Source organism: Takifugu rubripes, chromosome 9, assembly GCF_901000725.2.
Source record: "Takifugu rubripes chromosome 9, fTakRub1.2, whole genome shotgun sequence".
Classification (NCBI taxonomy): domain Eukaryota; kingdom Metazoa; phylum Chordata; class Actinopteri; order Tetraodontiformes; family Tetraodontidae; genus Takifugu; species Takifugu rubripes.
Window position 1 is genome coordinate 2,963,853 of NC_042293.1, and position 20,246 is coordinate 2,984,098.

The 20,246-nt window shown below is 46.2% G+C and overlaps 4 protein-coding genes and 2 non-coding genes across 17 annotated transcripts in view; 1 reads left to right on the forward strand and 5 right to left on the reverse strand.

Moving 5' to 3' along the window:
* The window catches only part of frmd4a (FERM domain containing 4A), a 72,793-nt gene extending 64,428 nt beyond the window's left edge, over window positions 1-8,365 (forward strand). For 8 of the 10 annotated variants that reach the window (XM_029841375.1, XM_029841376.1, XM_029841374.1 and 5 more), the window contains exons 15-24: window positions 446-579; window positions 668-790; window positions 1,717-1,948; window positions 2,344-2,400; window positions 2,489-2,726; window positions 2,853-3,011; window positions 3,121-3,453; window positions 3,544-4,121; window positions 4,486-4,588; window positions 5,829-8,365. In XM_029841375.1, coding sequence (XP_029697235.1) covers window positions 446-579; window positions 668-790; window positions 1,717-1,948; window positions 2,344-2,400; window positions 2,489-2,726; window positions 2,853-3,011; window positions 3,121-3,453; window positions 3,544-4,121; window positions 4,486-4,588; window positions 5,829-5,931 — 2,060 coding nt within the window. In that variant the 3' untranslated portion in view covers window positions 5,932-8,365. Of the gene's footprint in view, window positions 1-445; window positions 580-667; window positions 791-1,716; window positions 1,949-2,343; window positions 2,401-2,488; window positions 2,727-2,852; window positions 3,012-3,120; window positions 3,454-3,543; window positions 4,122-4,485; window positions 4,589-5,013; window positions 5,086-5,828 lie in introns of all 10 variants that reach the window. The other 2 variants (XM_011606937.2, XM_029841372.1) reach the window with 1 other exon arrangement.
* trnam-cau (transfer RNA methionine (anticodon CAU)) lies at window positions 2,038-2,110 on the reverse strand. Its single transcript has one exon. It is a non-coding gene; the product is annotated as a tRNA-Met (tRNA).
* Window positions 4,266-4,338, reverse strand: trnam-cau (transfer RNA methionine (anticodon CAU)). Its single transcript has one exon. It is a non-coding gene; the product is annotated as a tRNA-Met (tRNA).
* A 120-nt stretch (window positions 8,366-8,485) lies between the features above and the next one.
* tmem253 (transmembrane protein 253) lies at window positions 8,486-11,643 on the reverse strand. Of its 3 annotated transcripts, XR_003889496.1 has the most exons (8): window positions 11,499-11,643; window positions 11,253-11,408; window positions 11,047-11,157; window positions 10,560-10,616; window positions 10,358-10,468; window positions 9,996-10,142; window positions 9,804-9,925; window positions 8,486-8,983 (listed from the first exon to the last, which is right to left on the reverse strand). XR_003889496.1 is itself a non-coding variant. In XM_011606976.2 (7 exons), exons 1-7 carry the CDS (start codon window positions 11,523-11,525, stop codon window positions 9,881-9,883), a joined length of 654 nt encoding a protein of 217 aa, XP_011605278.2. In that variant the 5' UTR covers window positions 11,526-11,643; the 3' UTR covers window positions 9,306-9,880. The 3 variants fall into 3 exon arrangements, 2 of the variants coding, with proteins under 2 accessions (XP_011605278.2, XP_029697237.1); XM_011606976.2 differs by lacking the exon at window positions 8,486-8,983 and having other exon boundaries at window positions 9,306-9,925; XM_029841377.1 differs by lacking the exons at window positions 8,486-8,983; window positions 11,047-11,157 and having other exon boundaries at window positions 9,306-9,925.
* Window positions 11,644-12,015: 372 nt separating this feature from the next.
* On the reverse strand, window positions 12,016-16,787 carry LOC101062978 (B-cadherin). Its single transcript, XM_011606933.2, has 15 exons — window positions 16,517-16,787; window positions 16,224-16,298; window positions 16,042-16,149; window positions 15,811-15,963; window positions 15,532-15,676; window positions 15,287-15,459; window positions 15,084-15,212; window positions 14,832-15,017; window positions 14,514-14,758; window positions 14,308-14,450; window positions 14,002-14,226; window positions 13,703-13,930; window positions 13,493-13,620; window positions 12,774-12,914; window positions 12,016-12,697 (listed from the first exon to the last, which is right to left on the reverse strand). The coding sequence occupies exons 1-15, from the start codon at window positions 16,565-16,567 to the stop codon at window positions 12,449-12,451; spliced, it is 2,379 nt and encodes a 792-aa protein (XP_011605235.2). The 5' UTR covers window positions 16,568-16,787; the 3' UTR covers window positions 12,016-12,448.
* A 584-nt stretch (window positions 16,788-17,371) lies between these two features.
* Window positions 17,372-20,126, reverse strand: pdp2 (putative pyruvate dehydrogenase phosphatase isoenzyme 2). Its single transcript, XM_029842222.1, has 9 exons — window positions 20,076-20,126; window positions 19,584-19,714; window positions 19,307-19,483; window positions 19,074-19,193; window positions 18,703-18,986; window positions 18,518-18,623; window positions 18,201-18,437; window positions 17,819-18,118; window positions 17,372-17,729 (listed from the first exon to the last, which is right to left on the reverse strand). Exons 2-9 carry the CDS (start codon window positions 19,647-19,649, stop codon window positions 17,454-17,456), a joined length of 1,566 nt encoding a protein of 521 aa, XP_029698082.1. The 5' UTR covers window positions 19,650-19,714; window positions 20,076-20,126; the 3' UTR covers window positions 17,372-17,453.
* Window positions 20,127-20,246: the final 120 nt, after the last annotated feature.

Consider the following 20,246-nt stretch of genomic DNA (forward strand, 5'->3'; position numbering starts at 1 on the left):
ATGATGTTTGCATTTTATGCTTGTGTAAAAACTGCCTGTGGGAATATGCTTTATAGGACAGTAATCTGACTGCAACTTAACAATGTTAATTTGATTCCTGTAAAACAATAGATGCATTGATAGCATAAATAGATTGGGGGGTGGTGTTCTTGTTCCCAGCAATGAACTTTTGAAAGGACACGGCACTACGTCGGGCCTTCGAGGATACGCGTCATTTTGTCCAGAGCAACTCCTGTCTTGAAACACACAAAGACACCACTGAATGTCAATTTCCTTATCGAAATGTTCCATTCACTTCCCTGTAAACATCCTGTCAGGCTGGCAGGTGTATGCAGGTTTTGTTCTTCTCAGTCTTGCATGCACACACACACACCGAAAACAGGACCGCATCGCACACGCATTCTTGATTTTTGCCCTCTAATCACATTTTGTCCATGACTTGCAGGCTCTCAGGAATCCGACAGCTCTCAGACGGCTAAGAAAGACATGCTAGCAGCGCTGAGGGCCAGACAGGAAGCACTGGAGGAAACACTCAAACAAAGAATAGAAGAACTCAAGAGCATCTGCATCAGAGAAGCGGTACGAGGAACGCAGCCCGTTTTAATGACAAAAGCGAAAACAATATTTATTAGTCCCTTCTTTTAAACCTAAAATGTCCTCTTTGTAGGAGTTGACAGGAAAGCTTCCTAAGGAATATCCTCTGGATCCCGGAGAGGAGCCACCCACAGTGAGACGCAAGATCGGTACTGCTTTCAAACTGGACGAGCAGAAAATTCTTCCCAAGGGAGAGGTGAATTTTTGTCCTGTCGAAAGTAACAAACCGTTAATGCCTGAAACAAAACAAAAATTCCCTCTTTTCTTCATGCTTGTCTGCGCCTGGGCTTTTTTAAAAAAAAATTTGTATTCATTTATGTGAAGGAAACAGAAAGAAGCCCTTCTGAGAGTAGCTGTGCAGCTCCCTTTTTGTGCCACGAGTAGTTTTTCCACCAGCAGAACTTCTAAAAATAGTCTGGCAGCATTCTCGCCACAGGAAGTGTTGATAGTGGGATTGTGGGCCTGCCTGTATGTGCATTGGCAGCGCGCTCGTGCGTGTGTCTTGCTCAGATAGTATATATTGAAAAGACTCCACAGTTGACTTTGAAGGAAAGAGGGATTGTGTCTTAATTTAGATAAAACACCTTAAAAATGTACACACGGGGAAACAGACTCCACCCAGGCAACAGTGAGACCAGGAACAATTTTTTAGAACCGAGGTCTTTCAGGGTTTATTGCCCTCTGAATGCGTGACTGCCTTGCCTGTCTGAGGGCAAGTGAAATAATCTGTGTCCTCACCTATATCTTGACTAATCATCTGTGTTTCACTCAGTGTTTTGTCTGTTGTTCTTGGATCACATGTCTCTGCTCTACAAATCTCAGAAGTGTCAGCGTAGAAGAAAGGAGGCCAGATTAATGGTGAATTTGTTATTACTGGGGGGACAGAGTTTCTCATTAGAGCGGGAAGTGATGAGAAATCGCAGTGCTGCAACAAAGATAAAGGATTTCCACCGTCTGTTTTCTCTAGCCGGGCCGCTGTGTGTCTATCCAAATATGTTTCATGGGAGAGTTACTGTCTGAATATGTGTCTGCAGAGTCGCGCAAGCAGCTGTGGACGAATCCTGCGTCTTACCCAGCTGAGGTCACTCAAACATTGCATGCTTTCGCTCATTCTTGTCCCAGGAAGAAGAACTGGAGCGCTTGGAGCGGGAGTTTGCTATTCAGTCCCAGATCACGGAGGCAGCAAGGCGCCTGGCCAGTGACCCTCATGTGAACAGCAAGAAGCTGAAGAAACAGAGGAAGACTTCTTATCTGAATGCGCTGAAGAAGCTGCAGGAGATAGAGAACTCTATTAATGAATACCGGGTTCGTTCTGGCAAGAAACCCACTCAGAGGGCTTCGCTCATCATAGAAGGTACATTTGTGTTAGCTTGGACCAACACCACATTAGCTCTTCTCTGCTCACACAACGCCAGTATAGTAATTGTATTAACCAAAAGGCAGTGCCCCGTGTGAGGCTCGAACTCACGACCTTCAGATTATGAGACTGACGCGCTGCCTACTGCGCCAACGAGGCCTGTGGGGCTGTTGATATCTGACCTCTGTCCTCGTGGACCCCAGAGCTACATTGTTGACATTCCTTTGTAGCTTGAAGACTACACACGTGCTTGCTGCATTTGCTTTAACATGTGTGTGTCAGTCTGTGTGGATTTGTTCAGATGTTTGTTACCTACTTGGTTCTAGCAGACTCATAAGTTCTGACTTTAGCAAGTGGTCAACCTTTAACTTTTCTGTTTCTGTATGTTGTAGAAGCGAATATTGGCTCTGAAGACAGCTCGTTATCTGATGCATTGGTCTTGGATGACGGTGAGTCTCACTCGAACTAATGTTACATTATAAAATCGTATATTTTCTTTAATGTCCCACATTAATCAAGGGATTTTTCATCCTTCAGATGATCCTCAAGTTACAGGCACCCCCACTTTTTCTCCAGTAGCATCTCCTCACAAGGGCCTCCCTCCTCGGCCACCATCGCACAGCCGGCCTCCTCCTCCGCAGTCCCTGGACGGTCTGCGACACATGCACTACACACGTTCAGACTATGATAAGTCGCCCATTAAACCCAAAATGTGGAGCGAATCTTCACTAGATGAGCCATATGAAAAAGTGAAAAAACGCTCTTCACACTCAAGGTAAGAGGAAGTCAAATGTATCCATTCCTGCCAAATGTTCAACTCGTAAATTAAATGATTTCTTTCCGTTGGATTGGGCATATAAGAAATCACAAATCCTTTCTTTCCTCTCTGGTTCTTCTCAAGTCATCGGCGTTTCCCAAGCTCCGGCAGCACAGAAGCTGGGGGCAGTAACTCCCTGCAGAGCAGCCCCATCAGGAACTTGCCTCACTGGAATTCCCAGTCCAGCATGCCATCTACCCCAGACCTTAAGACCAGAACCCCACACTATGTACATTCCACCAGGTCAGTTTTATAGTTTTACTGTAATGAAGCGCCTGTATGAATTTTGGAAACATATTATTAAACCCCAGTCAGTGTTGAAAAGATTCTGAAATGATTCTACACGCTATAGGTCAGTGGACATCAGTCCCACCCGTCTGCACAGCCTCGCTCAGCACTTTAGGAACCGCAGCTCAAGCCTCGAGTCCCAAGGAAAACTGTTGGCGTCTGACTCCGACGCGCACCCTCATGCCCTGGGCACACTGGGCAGCCCTGATTTCTTTCTGGGTCCAGGACGCAGTTCCAATGGCTCTGACCCACTAGATGACTGCTCCTCCTGCACCAGCCAAAGCAGCTCAGAGCATTATTACCCCTCCGGTGGGCCCCCTGGCAGCAACCCTAACTACTCTACGCTGGGAGAGGACTCGCCCTCCAAAGCCAGGCAGCGGCAGCGGCAAAGACATAGGTGAGCCTGTGTACCACTTCTTTTATCACATATACTATCTTAAATTGGAAGAGTTAAGAACTGAGACTTGTTTATTTGGCCTCCATCCAGATCTGCAGGTCATCTAGGTTCCTCTAATTCTGGCTCCATGCCAAACCTGGCAGCTAAAAATGGAACTGGTGGATGCTCTGGTGCAGGTGGGATGGGAGGGGGACAGCATGGAATCTACCTCCACAGCCAGAGCCAGCCCTCCTCCCAGTATCGCATCAAGGAGTACCCACTTTATGTGGAGGGCAGCCCCAACCCTGTGGTGGTGCGCAGTTTGGAGAGCGACCAGGAGGGCCACTACAGCGTGAAGGCTCAGTTCAAGACCTCCAGCTCCTACACGGCCGGTGGACTTTACAAAGAGGCCTGGGGAGGAGACGAAGGGGGAGAGGGCAGCGGGAGACTCACGCCCTCTCGCTCTCAGATCGTACGGACTCCATCATTGGGGCGAGAGGGTGGTGGCAGTGGGGGCAGGGCAGCAGTCTCTGAGGAGCTGAGGTGCTGGTATCAGAGGTCCTCAGGGAGCCTGAAAGACAGGAATCACTCACATTCAGGATCTACGTCTTCCGAGACTGGGTCGCAGCAAGGAACGCTGGGACACGGTCGGGGAAGTCGAGTCGGGACACTCGCCAAAAGTTCACCAGGTGGGTCTTTCTTGACATTAACTCTGGTTTCCTAGGTGAAGCGTTATGGGCTTAAGTTAATGAAGACTGACTGGTTTAGTGAGACTATGTTTATTAGGATTTCCATTTAAGTTTCTGTTCGCTTGAAATGAAAAAAAAAGCTGTTGCCCCGTGTGAGGCTCGAACTCACGACCTTCAGATTATGAGACTGACGCGCTGCCTGCTGCGCCAACGAGGCTCCGTGTGTGGTCACGTGACCTTCGTGACCCCGCTCAGTCAGCACACCACCCCTGAGCCCTTTCACTGTAGCCTTTTGTTTATATTTAGATGTCTCCTCCTTTACGTGTTGTCTCCTGTAGCAACTAATTGTCAGTTCTCCCCGTAGCTGCGTCCCCCCACAGTCAGAGGAGTATGACGCCCTCCAGCGAACAAGCAGTCACACCCACCCCTCCCTGTAGCCCACAGCACATCCTCAACTGGCAGAGTGGGTAAGAGACGCACTCACACGCGGCAGCAGTCGGGAGCGACGGCGCTAAAGGTTGAATTGACGATGGTTTCGGGGGGCGACTGCGTCTTAGCATCTCGTTTTCACGTCGTCTGTTTTACCTGTCGGCTGAAGTGTTTCTCACGTTTGAATGAAACCCATGGATAATAATGTGATTTGGCTTCTGTTTTGAAACCCTGACTCATGCTCATAACCAAATGATGTCACTTTTGTCTTCTGCTGGTTTGTGTTCATGTTTCACTCACTGCACCTTTGTTCCTTCCCTTACACTCTTTTAAATCTCTCCCCGTTGTTCACACCCTCCTCACCCTTCAATACTTCCTAATATTTATTTCTCCGGCTTTCTGTCCTTACTAACTCACCCTCCCTGTGTGTGTGTGTTTGTGTGTGTCCTCTCTCCTGGTTTAGAGGCACAGCAGACAGCTCTCCTACTGAGGACACCTGTCAGTCTCCCCCTCAGCCCAGCTCTGATGCATAGAGGTACAGTCTGTGCTCTCAGCCTACCAGCGTTCTGAACCTAAAGTCCAACACTGCAGAAACCAGAATGTGACGGCTGTGCCGCATTTACTCTCAATCGGGCCTCAATTGTCGTTTCCACAAAAGCTACCGGTAGTTGGCATTAGAAAAAAACCTACGTTGGCCATGTGTCACATCACTGCTCGTGAGGACCACACACTTATGAACGAACAACTCTGGAGGCTGACAATGTGACAATATGCCGCGCAATTTCTTGTAGTTATTTATTTATCTGTGTTGTTCACTCTGTCTGTGGCTGGGTTCGGATCTGATCTTTGCATGTGCTCTCCTCTACGACACGACCACGACGGTCCGCTCAATCACAGGATTTACAAGCAGCACTAATAGCAGATTGCGTGTTTTATGTGACCCTTTTTTTACCAGTCTCACCGGTATTTGTGTCATCAAAATGCAAAGGTTAGTGCAAATCCACAGTCCCTGTGTCACACACTGGACCAGTCAGTGGAACATAAATACAGTCACCACCTCAACCTCCACTGTCCAAAAACAAGGACTTTCAGTTGATTGGAGACCCTAAGTTGCCCCTGGGTGGGAGTGTGTGTCCTGTGGTGGACAGGTGACTGGTCCAGGGTGTGTTCCTGTATCTCAGTGACTGTTGGAATCAAACCCCAGCTTATATTTGTTTGTTCGAAGAGACCCGTGTGTGTCTGAGGCCTTCATCCCGGTGTTGTTGTTCGCCCCTGCAGGTCTTTCAGTGACAGCTGTTTTCTCAGCAGCCCCCTGTGTTCAGAGTTGGCAGATGTGCAGTGGTACGGACGTGACAAGGCCAAACCTGGAACCCTGGTCTGAGACCTTCCCAAAAGGGCCCAGCAGAGTACCATCAAACCCTTCTTTTGCCTCTCCACTGTCTCACACCCCCCACTGACAACCAACAACCTCATCCACAAGGCCCCCAACAAACCCCTGCCCTGAACAGAGCGGCCGGCTGGAAACGAGCCTTGTGAAGACCTGCGCTCCATCCGTCCCTTCACCTCTTTGTCACAGCCGTCTGTTCTGCCGCGGACAGGGACACGATTGCTGGGCTTCAGTGAGATCCGATTTCACCTGGGGAACCGTTGTCCTGCAGCCCGTTCTTTACCCACCCTCAGCACACGGAAACAAGGCCGTGGAAGAGACGCAAAGAGGAAGGAGAGAGCACAGCAGCATCAGGTGTACAATTCAACTCCTACAGCTCGAGGACGTGTCTCATATCTCAGCATCTCCACTTCCACCCAGCCAGACGATACCTGCCTGCTACTTTTGAGCCACTGCTGAAACCTCCTGTTCCTCTTTCCCATCATTGTCCCTCTCTATCTCTTTTTTTAATCCACATATTCATTAAGAGATGAAAACAAACATTGAAATGACAAGATCAGACACTCTCAATTTAACCCACAACCAAAGACCACAACTGGATTGACTGGTCACGCCTGGGACGGTGCTCCGACAGAGAACTGTGTGAAGTCAGACCTTCCATGAGAAGAGATCTGGGATTTTCGAGAGGACTATAGCAATAACTAACAGTGTACAAATATTCAAACTGGCTGAACCTTCATCAAACAACCGAGGTGGATGTTGGGAATTATTAGAGCACCATAGGGAGAGATTTTTGAGTTTTGGCATTAATATATGTTTTTAATCAGTAACTTTATAACATGTTTTTTAAACATCGTGTCCTGTCAAGATCCCTTTGCTCCACTACATTATGCACTGTGATCAGCACTAAGACATCCTGACTCCAAGGTTTCTTTTTTTTCCTCTTCCCCCGAAAGTTGCAAAATAAGGTCCCGTTCGCGTGACCTGTGGCTGATACCGAGGCAGGAGTTTTACTCTGTTCTTCGTTTAACCTCCATTTCTCTGCCTTGCCCCTCTCTTCATAGCCAACGCACGGCCTCAACAGAGCAGTTATCGGTGCCAAACGCATGAGCGCGTCACAGTTTCTACTCGATTCATCACCAAACAAGCGTTTACAGTCATGCACGATTCAGACATAATGTTCGTTCAAAAGCACAAGAGCATCCATTAGCCTGGGGCTACTGTAAGAAAGTAAAGGTAACCACCAACAATAGTTTTTTTAAGATATTTATGGTCAACAGGGACTTTCTGGTTGACCATAAATAGAAGCCCACAGTTGGGGCAGAAGTGAAGCCATAGAAAAATGTCCCCTGACCTCCTTCATTGGACATAATCCCCCACACATCCCAGTCAGCAAGCAGATACTGAGTACAGGGTTAGAAAAGCACAGCTAGTTTTGTATGACAGAAGTGAAGTGAGTGTTGCATGTTTTAGCAGCACCAGGATCCGACCCCCTCACCTTCCTCTTGTCAGAAAAGAATCCTGCTTCGATGCTTAATAACAGAGTTATGGACATTTCCCTCACACTTCGCTCATGTTATTGAACCGTGCTTGGTCAAAGGATAAGGTTGGACCCAGCATCCCGTGTTGATGTGCTAGAGTCCCCCGTGCATGCCTGGCAGCTCCGCCGTCTCACACACACGCACACACACACACCCAGAGATGATCAGCCTCTAACCCGCTAACACTACCACCTCTGTCCCTTACCTGTTCTGTGCAGTGGTAATCTCTGACCTCTGAGCCCGATGTGAAGAAGTGTGACGTGCCGACCCTCTGTAGCTCTGAACATCCCATAATCTCTGAGCTCTAAAAAAAATGTTTTCTGTACCACTCCAAGAGATATGAAATCCTTTATCAGCCCCTTCCTGTATGTCCAGAGGGGCGCCATTAAAGGTTTTGTGGGGGTTTTAAACGTTCACATTTATCCTTTTATCAATATTCCATTTTCTATGAAGCCGTGTTTTGCTTTTCTGACATTGTTACGACCCTTTCAGGTGCTACAAACCGACTACAGTTACAGCTCTGTCACGTAGGATCCTGACTCCGCTTCATCATTTACGATAGATTTGATACCAGGTGTGCAAAAGAAATGCTAACCAACAGTTTAGTACAACACTTCTGTACCAGACAATAGAGCATGTAACTCGATTTCATCAGTTCTGTTCAACAGTAACAAAACATTAAAGGTGTTGTAGAGAAAAAAAAAGTGGAATAACAAAAGAAAAAAAGGCAATTCCACAGTTAATTTATTCTTTTTTTTCTATTAAAATTTGTATAGTAACTTTACATTTTTCAAAACCGTGTTGTTGGAAATTGATGAATTTTCAAGATGAGAAGCCGTGGTGGTTCTTCAGATAAAGAAAAAATAAATTATTGATGAATGTTCTAAGGAGTGCTTCTTTCTGTCCAGTTCACGGTGACACAACATAAAGGCCAGACTTTATGAATGGGGACCCCCCCCCCCCCCCCCCCCCCCCCAACCACTACCCCCTCCCCCCCCCCTGCATGTGGACACACTCACCGTCCTGTCATCACCAGTCTCAGTCATTTCCTTTTCGACTCTTCCCAGGAGACGAAGGAGACGGGACTGCAGGATTTCCTGTGGATGCACGCTGAGACACTGAGAATCAGATGGGAAGAGCAGCTGCAGAAGCTGCCTTTTGGGTTTTTTAAACACATTTCACTTTTCTTATGCATAAAAGTTTCATATTTAAAAGAAAAAACTGTCCACAACTAAAGAATAGAAAAAGTGGGAAACTGGATACTTTCAATCAAGCCAAAGTCCATTAAAAAATCATCTGTTTGTTTGTGGACTCGTCGTCCAGCCTCCATCAGCTTCTTCTCTGTCCACTCGCCAATGGATCCACATTACTCTCCATGCTTGTTCGTTCCCATAGCAACCCTCCCAACCGAGCAACAGCTGGAAGCTGTTAGCCAGTCGTGCCGTGAGAAATCAGCCTCTCTCTGCAATGAGATTTTTCTGTTCTTCTCAGTGTTCTTGCACATTCTATATGGTGAGGAGCAGAATATGCATGTTACTAGAAAAGTGAGGACATTTTACCTGGTCCCCACAGCTTCAAAGGTGTTTTTGAGGTTTAGGTGTTAACTCTGATGGTTAGGATAAGACAGTTCTGTTCAAATCTCTCAAAGGAGTTTATAAATTTATTCCTTTTTTAAAAAATTGGATGCTTTTAAAACACACTAAAGGCCCTTATGGTGTTGAGAGACACCAGCTACAGTGGCTCCCACATTTACTGATGGCAGAAGTCTTAATATAAAGCCATCGTGAGGAACCAAAGAAAATATAGAACCACCTCATCCTTTATTTAAGTAATCAGCAGTTTATTTACATATGTAATAGATTTGAGAGAGAGACTTTTTTGCTACGGAAAAGTATAAAATAAGAAATTCAAACTATATTTACATGCAGCAATCATGTTACAAATGTAGTAATGTCAGTCAGATGTTGCTAATATTATCACATTGTGCTGACAGTGTTTACATCTGAACTGACACTAAGAATACAAAATGCAGTCATTTTAATGACATTCTTGGTACAAATATGTCTGCAATAATATGTCTCATATACTTAACTAAACTGATAAAAAATATAACCAGTTTAATAAACAGTACAGTGTTTGATGTGCCTGCGCCAACTAAACATGGTAAATTAAAACTAGATCCTCGAGCAAAGATTAAAACTGAGCAGCTGGATTTACAGGTGGTGCTGCCCTCTAGCGGTGATCACGGGCAGCGTCAGTCAAAACGCTGTGACAACTTTGGGTGCCTTTAATCAGTTTTGGGGGCTGTCGTCATCACGATCACACCTGTGTTTTGAAAGTTGGAGCTTTGCTGTTGCTGGTTGTTTGAGGAAAATCCACAATTGAAAATAACTCGGTGACATTCACAGATCAAGTTCTTCATCTTCCAGCAGAGGTCCATCTGGATCCTGAATCAAGCGAGGCTGACATTAGGGATAACTTAAACTCCACACCCAGACTAAATTCTGTGATACGAACCTGTGAGATCTGACTGTAGACCTGAATGACGGGGGTGCTGTAGCGCTGAAGGCCTCTCCAGGATATGAACAGTATGTAGATTGAGGCCAAAAAACACTTTACAGTGAACGTTACGGAGCTTCCTTTTGCAACATATGAACCGACCCGCTAGAGAAAACCCACAAGAGAGCCAGGGAGTTAATCCTGTACTAACCTCGCATGTAAAAAGAGATCAGACACAACACGGTGACCACTGACAGGTGAAGCGAATACTGAGTATCAGAGATATAAAGAATCTACTGCTGCTTGTTGATCCCCCAAAACCTTGCTAAGAATCACCTTTAGTGAAGCATATTTAAAAGCAGCTGTGACAACAGACTAACCTGCTGGTCTGTGCTGAGCGCCACAGGCTGTTTAGCTACGAGGCTGTTAGCCAGCAGAGCAGAGAAGCCGAACAGCAGGCTGAAGACGTTCAGCCCCATCAGACCAATGATCTGCTCAAAAGTGTGGGAATACAAAGCTGCAATTACCGCGGGCACATTCGGAAAAGATGCCACGTTTTAAATGATCACTCCGAGCATTCACCTTTAATTTATTAGCTTTCCTCTGCACCTCCACTGCCAAGCAACCCGCAGCCATAAACTGCAAAGACACATCAGTTAGGTCCAAGGACAGGACTGGCTCTCTCTTCTTCCACAATGTGTGTTTGTGTGTGTGTGTGTGTGTGTGTTTGAGAGTGGATGTGGTTTTAAAGTTAGGAATAAAATTAGGTTTAGAGTTAGTGTAAGGGGTTAGGTTATGCAGTATTCTGATTAAAGTCCTCACAAAGATAAAAGTACAATGATGATGCATGTGTGTGTGTGTGTGTGTGTGTGTGTGTGTGTGTGTGTGTGTGTGTTTGAGAGTGGACGTGGTTTTAAAGTTAGGAATAAAATTAGGTTTAGAGTTAGTGTAAGGGGTTAGGTTATGCAGTATTCTGATTAAAGTCCTCACAAAGATAGAAATACAATGACAATGCATGTGTGTGTGTGTGTGTGTGTGTGTGTGTGTGTGTGTGTGTGTGTAGACTCACAAACAGACTCGACCACACAGGTGTTGACATGGAAACAGAGCAACTGTAGCTCACACATGCATGAGTGACTGTGGTTAATATGCAAGCGAAGCCACAGATGATCTGCACCACCTGAGGGTGAATGAAAGGTATGAATCAAGAGCCGTAACCAATAGAAAAGAGGGGTCAAAGGGCAGAAAGGAACCCTTTAATGCCACACTGCGTACCCCACTGACTAAAAGTCTGGTATTCACCACAGTCCCAAACCAACGATGAATCCTGGCATTGGTCAGCGGGCTGGAACTGGAAGCCTTCGTTGATGTTCTGGGAGAGTCTTTGAAAAACACGTGATAAAGCCCCTCCTGAAACATGTTCTGCGTCATCTGTAAAACAAAACGGATGTGAAAAAACGTGAAAAGTGTCTCATCATGGTCCACACACATACAATACACATACACACATACAATACACACCTTAGCGGGTCTGTCCTTTCTCACCATCCTCCCGTGCTAGGAATAGCTATTCCAGAAACGGTCGTCTCTGAAAAAGAACACATTTATACGGCTTTCTTCCTCAGCTGCTGCCGGAGTTGCTGCGTGTAGGTTAAAGTTCACTTGAGACAGGAGATAAGAGATGACTGAAGTTCAGAGACTGGAGGAAGTGACTCATTGATCATTAGTCTGAGGAGTTTACCAGGCTGCAGCCATCAGAAGCCTACTGCTGAAAATCAACCTGCTCTGACACACATTTATATCGTACAATAGAATTATATAATTAAAAATGTATTCTGAAATGCACTGAACAAAGTCAAATGATGGGATGTTATGGGGGGAAAATTGATTGTTAGCCATGACCAAAATCTTCTGATCCATCAAAATTTAAAGGTAGAGAGCAGGGTTCAGCAACCTGAGGCATGCGGGCCACTGTTGCACGCCACAACACGATTGATGGTACGCTAATAAAAAAACAAACAAAAAAAGACCCCAAAACTTTTGTTTAAGTTTTATTTTAAATTTGAGTTTTCTTTTTGTAGGAACAGCTTATTTATGGTTGCTGTGGCTAGCTAGCAAAGCGAGTTAAATTCAATTGGATTGTTGTTTTTTTTAATGCGTGTGACATCTCACCTGGCTTTTGTATATAAAATTCTGTGGTTCAACTGTAAGAGAGAAACTTTTTCGCATTACAGGATCACAGAGGACATTGACTGGTAGGCACCTGTTCATTTGTGCTAACCGGATACTACAAAGTTTTCATATGGAAATGCAAATCTTGACAAAATATGGCACATATATGAAAGCCAGTCATGAATAACAGAGTAAAACCTTTAAATATGAATATTCACATATGTTGTTGCTTGCATTTCACGAACGATTACAACCCCAAATCCTTTGACATCAGGCTGACGATGGGGACCTCGAGCACATCAGACCCATTCAGTCTTTCCAGGTTGAGTCGCTGCGTCATCGTCCTCATCTGTTCTGTCTGCGTACAGTTCAGCCAGTTTACTAAAACATGGCCCCCAGCCATCCAGATGCTGAAAGTTCTGCTCCTCACTGGTGCCAGAAAAGATGGAGCTTAAAGAGGACCCCATTGATCCAGCCCCCTCATAGTCGAACACCAGAACGCTATCGTAAGGCGGAGCTGAGAGGTCACTGTCTGCAGCGTGGAGGTTCTAGAGGAACCAGAGGATCGTATTAGAGAGTAGTAATTGAACTGACATTGCCCAGATGTATGACAAGCACGCTCACATCTTTGAGGAACTTGCAGATTTTCTCATTGGCGCGGAGGTGTCTGTATCCTGGATGACTCTGGACAGTTGGGAGCACATCAGCGCAGTTGACTACAGGGCAGTTATTAAGGACCCGGCTGAGCAGAGTCAGGTCGTACGCCTGTAGGACAAAGGTTAGTGTAACCTTGATTCAAATGAGCTTCATGTTACTCTAAACCAGGGGTCAGCAACCCGCGGCTCTGGAGCCGCATGCGGCTCTTTAGCGCCGCCCTAGTGGCTCCCTGGAGCTTTTTCAAAAATATGAAAATGGAAATTGTTTTAATATAATTTCTGTGGGAGGAAAAACGTGACAAACTTTCTTAAAGTTTTCCAATGCTGTATAAATGTGTATAATAAATATTTAATTTCAACATCTTATTATAATGGAAGTTAAACTTAAAGTGTCATCGTACAGCAGAGTGGCCACGTGGTGCGTCATTCTCTCCAGGATGCGCTGCAGGGAAAATAAACATTTCATCATGAATGCTCATTATGTATTTGTAGCCTACTTATCATTTGGAAAGTAGACTAATACAGCTAATATAGACACTTACAGCATGTGTTGCCTTTATTATAAGCCCTATATAAGGCTTTTAATTTTTTGCGGCTCCAGACAGATTTGTTTCTTGTTTTTTTGGTCCAATATGGCTCTTCCAACATTTTGGGTTGCCAACCCCTGCTCATAAGCGTATCACCTACCCTGGCAACTTCTTCTCCTCCTCCTTCCTCATTGTAGATAAAGACATTTTCCCTGGGCAGCTCTTCAAAAGGAGTGGTATCCCTCTCTGACCTGCCCCTCAACAACAAGAGCAACAGTAAGAGCAGCACTGCGGTTGAGAACAAATACAATTTTAAAATTAGCAATGAAAATGGGACAACTGAAGCAAAACTCATTAAAGGAAAACATACACAAAAGACAAAGGATGGCTCCCAGCGTTGAGGACATGACAGTTGGAATGTTCAAATGAGGGGCAGCAGAATGTGGGAAGAAACAGGTAGAGGCAGCTCCCTGGCACTGACACACCTCTACGTCCAGCGTGCTGTCTTGGTAAAGCATGCCTGCATCGTAAAGACGCAACAGCACCTTATAATCGCCAGGTGACAGCTCCCGTTTGGGGGCGAGGGCCGCCAATTTAGCTGTAGAGACAACAGATCAGCAACGCTCTGTCAGATTACTCTGATGCCACGTTTATCTGGGAATCGCTTACTTGTGGAATTGACGCTGACGGTCCAGTTGATCTTGTGATCTCTGAGAAGCTCAACGGTAAAGGGACCGGCGTGGCCCGGTCCGTCGGGATCCACGACATCAAGGTGGACGGGTGAAGGGTGTTTATTGCAGAGACTGGCTTTCCTCTGCTTGATCACAGGGCCGTTGTCATTCTCGTCCAAGAGACTGACAATTAGAGTGCCCGTCCCTGTGGCGGGGACAGTATCTGCGGGATTTTAGGTTCACAAAAGAGATTTTAGGTTCATGAGAAAATAAATCAGTTGCCAGAGTAAAATTCTGCGTATACCGTTGTCGTAAGCCAGAACCAAGACTTTGTAATTGCTGTCGGTGACATAGTGCGACTCTCTGTCCATGCTGGATTTAACTTTGACCGATCCTGAGACTTGGTCGATACTCAGCCACCGGCCGGTGTCGTTCTCTAGTTTATACCTGAGAAGAAGAGAAGTACAATCGCACCTTGAACACAACACGTACCAATGTGGCTATGATTACCTGATGTTCTGTCCTCGGGTGGTGTCGGGGTCCTGGGCTCTGAGGTCCGCCACAGATTTCCCAACATTAGCGTTTTCTGCGATGCTAACGCGGAGCTCAGCCGGACTGAAAACGGGAGGTTCGTTCTCGTCTAGGACCTCCACGACAACAGTGGCCGTGGAAGTGGACACGGGTCTGGTGAAAGGCACCTCGTTGGTTACCACTACCAGCAGCGTAAAAACGGGACCACCCTCAAAGTCCAGTTCCTGGGAAGCAGGAGAAAAGCAGATATGATGAAAGAGATTCAAAGGAATTCTCAGTGAAAGGTGTGATTCTCACCTTGGCTGTTTTCAGGATTCCCTCCATTTGATCTGCGCCTGTGCTGATGCTGAACTCTCCCCCCTCATTACCTTTGATAAATGAGAACTTGGTGTTGGTATTCGGGGACCCTAACTCATCCTTGTCAGTGACCTTGAGCCTCATGACCTCTGCTCCGAGTACGTTCTCAGGAACTACTGCCGAACTCTAGGGGGATGATGCCAAAAATCTACGAATTCTGACAACAGAAATCTTGCGATCTCTTCAACTTACGAATGTGGCAGAGAAAAGCGGGGCGTTGTCGTTGGTGTCGATGACAGTGATGACGGCGGTGCAGGTGGATGTCAGCCCCTCTCCCACCATGTCAGCCGCCTCGATGACCAGTTTGTATTCTGGTTGAATCTGATGGACATAAAGCATGAGAAGCAATGCTGAACTTGGTCTGGGAGCGCTGGTATTCTCCAATACATCGTTACCTCTCTGTCCAGTTCAGATGCCTTCACACTGATCACCCCACTCTCTGGGTTTATAGCAAACACGTCTCTTTCGCTCGTCCGAGGATGCTGAGCCGTGATCTGATATCTGATTATAGCGTTGCTTGTGTCAGGGTCATCCTTGTCCTCCGCTGTCACATTCATGATGGCGTCTCCTGAGGCGGGAAACAACATATATGATTGGGAGGTCAACGGCCGAGAAAGACGCGTGAGGGTTAATAGCCCACCGATCTCAGCACTTTCACTCACTCCGCCATAAAAGCGGCTCTCTTTGAATTCCGGAGCGTTGTCGTTCTGGTCGATCACTTTGATCACCAGCTCCATGGGATCCTCCACTACTTCACCGCGCTTGTTCATAGCATGAGCCAACAACTGGAACACACAGCATTCAGTGAATGAGCTCAGGCGTCATCCAAGAATGCCAGAAATCTAAACCACCAGGCCTTTTTGGGACCTGGCTGACTAATAGACGAGAGGATGCAAAAGTATGTTTTCACTCAGCTCACAGTGTATGTAGCAGTCTTCTCTCTGTCGAGGGGCTGGGTGACGTAAAGAACCCCTGAAAGCCGATCGATAATGAAAAGCCCCTCGGGAGGCTGATCGGCTCCTGGTCCGCTGATTTTGTAGGTAATGGCCACTTTGTTCTGGTTGGACTTAATCTGAAAGACAACGCAGAAACTTCACTTGTGACAGACATAGTGGAGCAAATCCATTATTCAAGATGAATCTGCATTTACCTTCAACACGAATTTAGGAAATGGACCTTTGAGATTTTCAGGCAGGTTAATGGTTGGAATGACCCACTCCCTCTTCACCCGCTTCCAGTTAACGGTGTGGATCTCGCCCTGCAAATCAGGAGTCCCAACTCAGAGCTCTCAACCCTCACTTGTCACCATATTTACGAGCTCTATGACTTTACCTGAATATTTTTGCCATTCGGTTCATAGTTTTTCGAACAGCATAGAAGTTCTGCAGAGGCCTGAATGGTGAAACACTGAGATACACAAGCATTAGTCCGATAGCAGCCAGCCTCTTCAATACGCACAGAAAATACAACACAGAGGAAATAAAACCTGTTTATGTTGGACTTTTTCAAATGTTGTTGATAGATCATAAAATTTTGAGACTAACAACCTGGTATTTGTCATGTAAGAGATCTGAAACCAAGGCCAGTTATTGTAATAAAGAGCAGAACCTACTTTAAAAGCTCACCTGCATTTGGAACAGCAGAACAATCACCCTCAGCATCCTGTAGTTCACCATCCTCTGATGATCGCACGCTCAGCGCAGCCAATTCTTCCCCGATTATTGGATCGTCGTCCAGATTCTCCGCTATTTTACTTTGTTCCAGACTTTGAGGGTCTTTGATTTGTTCAAAGGACGAGGAACAAAGAGCAGAACTGCAGCGAGGCGCTGACAGGTGTGTGTGATGGTGCACGGACGTTTGAGGCCAGGATGGAGATGCCGTGTTTACACAACAGCGAGGATCAGATCAACTCCCGCAGTGCTCAGCAGGTTAGCGCTGTTTGTTTTCAAAACTCAATTTCCCAGAAATTTAGACCTCATTCTTTCTTTAAAGTTTATTTAATCAAGAAGCACACAATTTTAAACTGCAATCGTAACAAGTTAACATTGCAAAACATTATTTTAAACCTAGTAAACCTTTCAAATAATATGGGATTAACAAGAAAATAAAGCAGTTTGAGATAAAAAAAAAGGAATCATTCCTAAGGCAGATGTCGCCACGTATAAAAATAAGCACAAAGTCACAGAAAACAAAGAACCTCAAATCCATCTTCCTTATTTTTGACATTGGCAAATTATTCAAATGGATATGGCAAAATATATTAAGGTTGTCGTTGCAAATATAAATTTATACATAACTAGAAAATTTAAGATTAACATTGTAAGGAGCATTATATTCAATAAATTGAATAAAAATGTTATACAGCTGACAGCTGGGCAAAGGAAATATTAAATAGAGATTTAATATTTACAAATATAACATGTATTAGACCTGAGCAAACAGAGAACAATTCAAATATTGACAAGGAGAAAGTACCTCAATCATTCATAATTATTGTTTAATAATTGGTAAACATTTTACATTTAAAGTGACAAAACGTGATTAGTCCCTGTAAAACTGCTGCTATGTCTGCTGAGCTCTGGCCAGGCTGGAGTTCAGATGCACCACGGTGGCTGTGATGTCGTCCCTGTAAAGCCGAGCCAGGTCCTCCGGCAGCGTCAGCATGGACGTCAGCTTCTCCTGACAGAGCTCCCCATAGTTCCCAGTGCCGAGCGCGTATCGGATAAGGTGCGTGGCAGTGTTGGCATCGAACGCATCGGAGACGCGGGCCTGGCGTCTCACCAAGAGTTCGTGCATCTGACCTAAATTCAGCTGTCTCTCAGACGGAGTGATGGGAGCCTGGAAAAGATTTAATATGTCACAGTGAAAAAGTGGTGGGGGGTCTGGAAGAAGTGGGTATAAACATTGTTGTTTCCCTCCACACACACCTGTAGGTGAATCGCATTCAGGTGTTCTCCAGCGATTCTCACCGCCTCCTTGTTCCCTAGTTCGTCCCACAGTCCGTCGGTCCCCAGGATCAGGAAGCAGTCCTGAGGCCTCAGTTTGTGATAGATTATCTCAGGCGTCGCATCCAAATAGGGAGGACTGGTGTAGTTTGGTGGGGTGTAATGACGCAGGGAGACGGAGTCCAGGTCCACTCCGGACTTTAGGCTGGCTAAAATGCTCTGCTGCAACTCAAGGCTCCACTTGAACTGCACATCGCCGAAAGCACGCAGCGGCATCAGCACCTGGCGGAGCAATGAAATCTGTGAACTGGCGAGCGCAAAGTCAAGGCGTAACACGTGGTTTGTTGTCTGGGAGAGTGCTCACCCCCAGCAGCCTGCCATCTGTGACCACCGTGTCTCGCTCTGAAGGGGGGTGCAGGGCCCGGATCCGTTCCACCTCAGCCTCGTTATCAGAGTTGTGGTCCCAAGAAAGGGGCAAGGCGCTCAATGACCCATCCGCCTCCTGCACTCCCAGGACTGCCCTACAGTCGCCGGCATTCGCCACGTGGATCCCATCAGGGCCAACGTGGGCTACGCAGGCTGTGCAGCCAGCAAATGCAGTCTGGGCAGAAAACGGTGCACGTGCTTGAACATTGCGCGGTTATACAACGCGGCAGACACACAGAAGGCTCGTCTTCTTACTTGTATGGCGGCCGTTTTCTCCAGGACATTGGAAAAAGGGGCTTGGGCCTCCAAGGAGATGTCAGCATCCAGTCGTTTGAAGGCGTAAGTCAAAGCAGTCGTGGGGCTAAAAGACAAGAAGCTCAATAAAAGGTGTCTTACTAAAATGTGTATATATAATAATGTGGGAATAGAAGCATCCTTACTCCATTCCTTCATCATGTTCATCACTGTCTAGTAATTCCTGCCAGAAGATCCTCAGTTGGTCAATGTAGAGAGACGCGGGCTCGTAGTTGAAGTCCGTGCGGTGTTTGTACCACTGCAAAATGGGAGGAACTGGTCTGCCGTGCTGCATGCCGCTTTCAAGCACCGCCAAGCTTTGCTTTGGCATCATCGCAACGGCAATGTAGTACAGCAGCCGTTCGCTGACGGCCTGCGCACACGCCGAGCCCCCATGGCCATCAAACACGCCAAAGAGCATTCCCTTTGACTGGAGGAGAGAGAGAGAGAGGAAATACATGCATCTTGTTAGGAGGCTCGGCTTGGAAGGTGATGGAAGAAGAACAGATATTGTTACCTGTAAACAGGCGGCTACACTCCGGCGGTCCTCATTAGGGGTGTTGGCAGGAAGCTGGTTGCTCTCAAACTTTCTTACCGTGCTGAGTCCCCTGCCATCAAACTCTGGCAAATTCACAGTCTGTAACAGAGATGTGGATGAAGACTCATTTCTACGCGATAAGTACCTAAGGACACCACAGCTATTACCACCAAAACTCTGTAGACATGAGTTGGCAGTTTCATATCAATTACCTGTTCGTTTCGTCGAAGTATATTGTTGATTTTGAGCTCGCTGCGGTAAAAGTCTGGACGCTGGTAAGACGTCTGGTGCCGTTTAGCCTTAATTCTTGACACACTGATTCTGGAGCATATCTGGACCGAGCTGCAGGTATGCCGGGATGAGATGAAATGACCCCAGGTTGACCGAATCTGAGAAGGGAGAACTCACATAAGGTGGGTATGCTACATGGGTGACAATCAAAGTCTGTTTAACCCTTTCAGTGCATTAAGAAGACATGCAGGTACAAACCTGAAATGGGAGCAGAGAAGAAAATGTCAGAGTGTATCGGATGCTGGAACACACACGTTTAAACATCTCCAACAAGACGCTGTGGACGGGAGGCTGCCGAGGGAACCTGGTTATGGTTGCTGATAGGATGACTGCTGTGGGAGTGAACAGTGCAGGTCACAATTGGGCAATAGAGGAAGTAGCAAAAATACACGGAAAGCTACATAGTGTTTGCCAAAGTTACATGGTAATAAGCAGCAAAATATTATAGCTTTAAAGCGGTGTCAACGCCAACTGCTTTATTTCATCATAACGCATGTCCATGAGTTCAGTTTGTGAAAGCATTAATAACATTTGCTTCACAAATAAGATGTGTTTCGACTTCTCCGCAGTCTTAGTTTAGGTTCCGTGAGCGTCGTAAACAGAACTGGAGCGCTTATGAAACGATCAGTAAGGTAGATAGTTACGGTGTTTATCTAGTGAAACAGGTACAACTGTTGATGTCAAACTCGCCAGTGTGGAAGCAGGCCGGCGTCGGTACAGCTCGGACGTGCAGGATCGGCTCGGGTAACTGCGCTTACAGATGACGTCACGTAATGTGATTGGCTTTACGGCTGCGACTGTTTGTAACCATGGAAACTAAGCTAGAAGAGGAGGAGCATTATTCTTTAATTAATTGGCATT

Excerpts from the sequence above, each read along its gene's own strand:
- tmem253 (XM_011606976.2), bottom strand. The coding sequence starts at position 11,525 with ATGGTGAGAAAGGACAGACCCGCTAAG. Across the intron at positions 10,617-11,046 it reads CTGTGTGGTCGAGTCTGTTT|TTTATGGCTGCGGGTTGCTT; the intron begins GTGAGTCTACAC and ends GTGTCTTTGCAG. Across the intron at positions 10,469-10,559 it reads GGAAAGCTAATAAATTAAAG|ATCATTGGTCTGATGGGGCT; the intron begins GTGAATGCTCGG and ends ACTTTTGAGCAG.
- LOC101062978 (XM_011606933.2), bottom strand. The coding sequence starts at position 16,567 with ATGGTGAACTACAGGATGCTGAGGGTGATTGTTCTGCTGTTCCAAATG. Across the intron at positions 16,150-16,223 it reads CGAATGGCAAAAATATTCAG|GGCGAGATCCACACCGTTAA; the intron begins GTAAAGTCATAG and ends CCTGATTTGCAG. Across the intron at positions 13,621-13,702 it reads AGCCATCCTTTGTCTTTTGT|TGCTGCTCTTACTGTTGCTC; the intron begins GTATGTTTTCCT and ends TCTCAACCGCAG.
- pdp2 (XM_029842222.1), bottom strand. The coding sequence starts at position 19,649 with ATGTTTAAACGTGTGTGTTCCAGCATCCGATACACTCTGACATTTTCT. Across the intron at positions 19,484-19,583 it reads CTTCTCTGCTCCCATTTCAG|ATTCGGTCAACCTGGGGTCA; the intron begins GTTTGTACCTGC and ends CTCCCTTCTCAG. Across the intron at positions 18,624-18,702 it reads GAACATGATGAAGGAATGGA|CCCCACGACTGCTTTGACTT; the intron begins GTAAGGATGCTT and ends CTTGTCTTTTAG.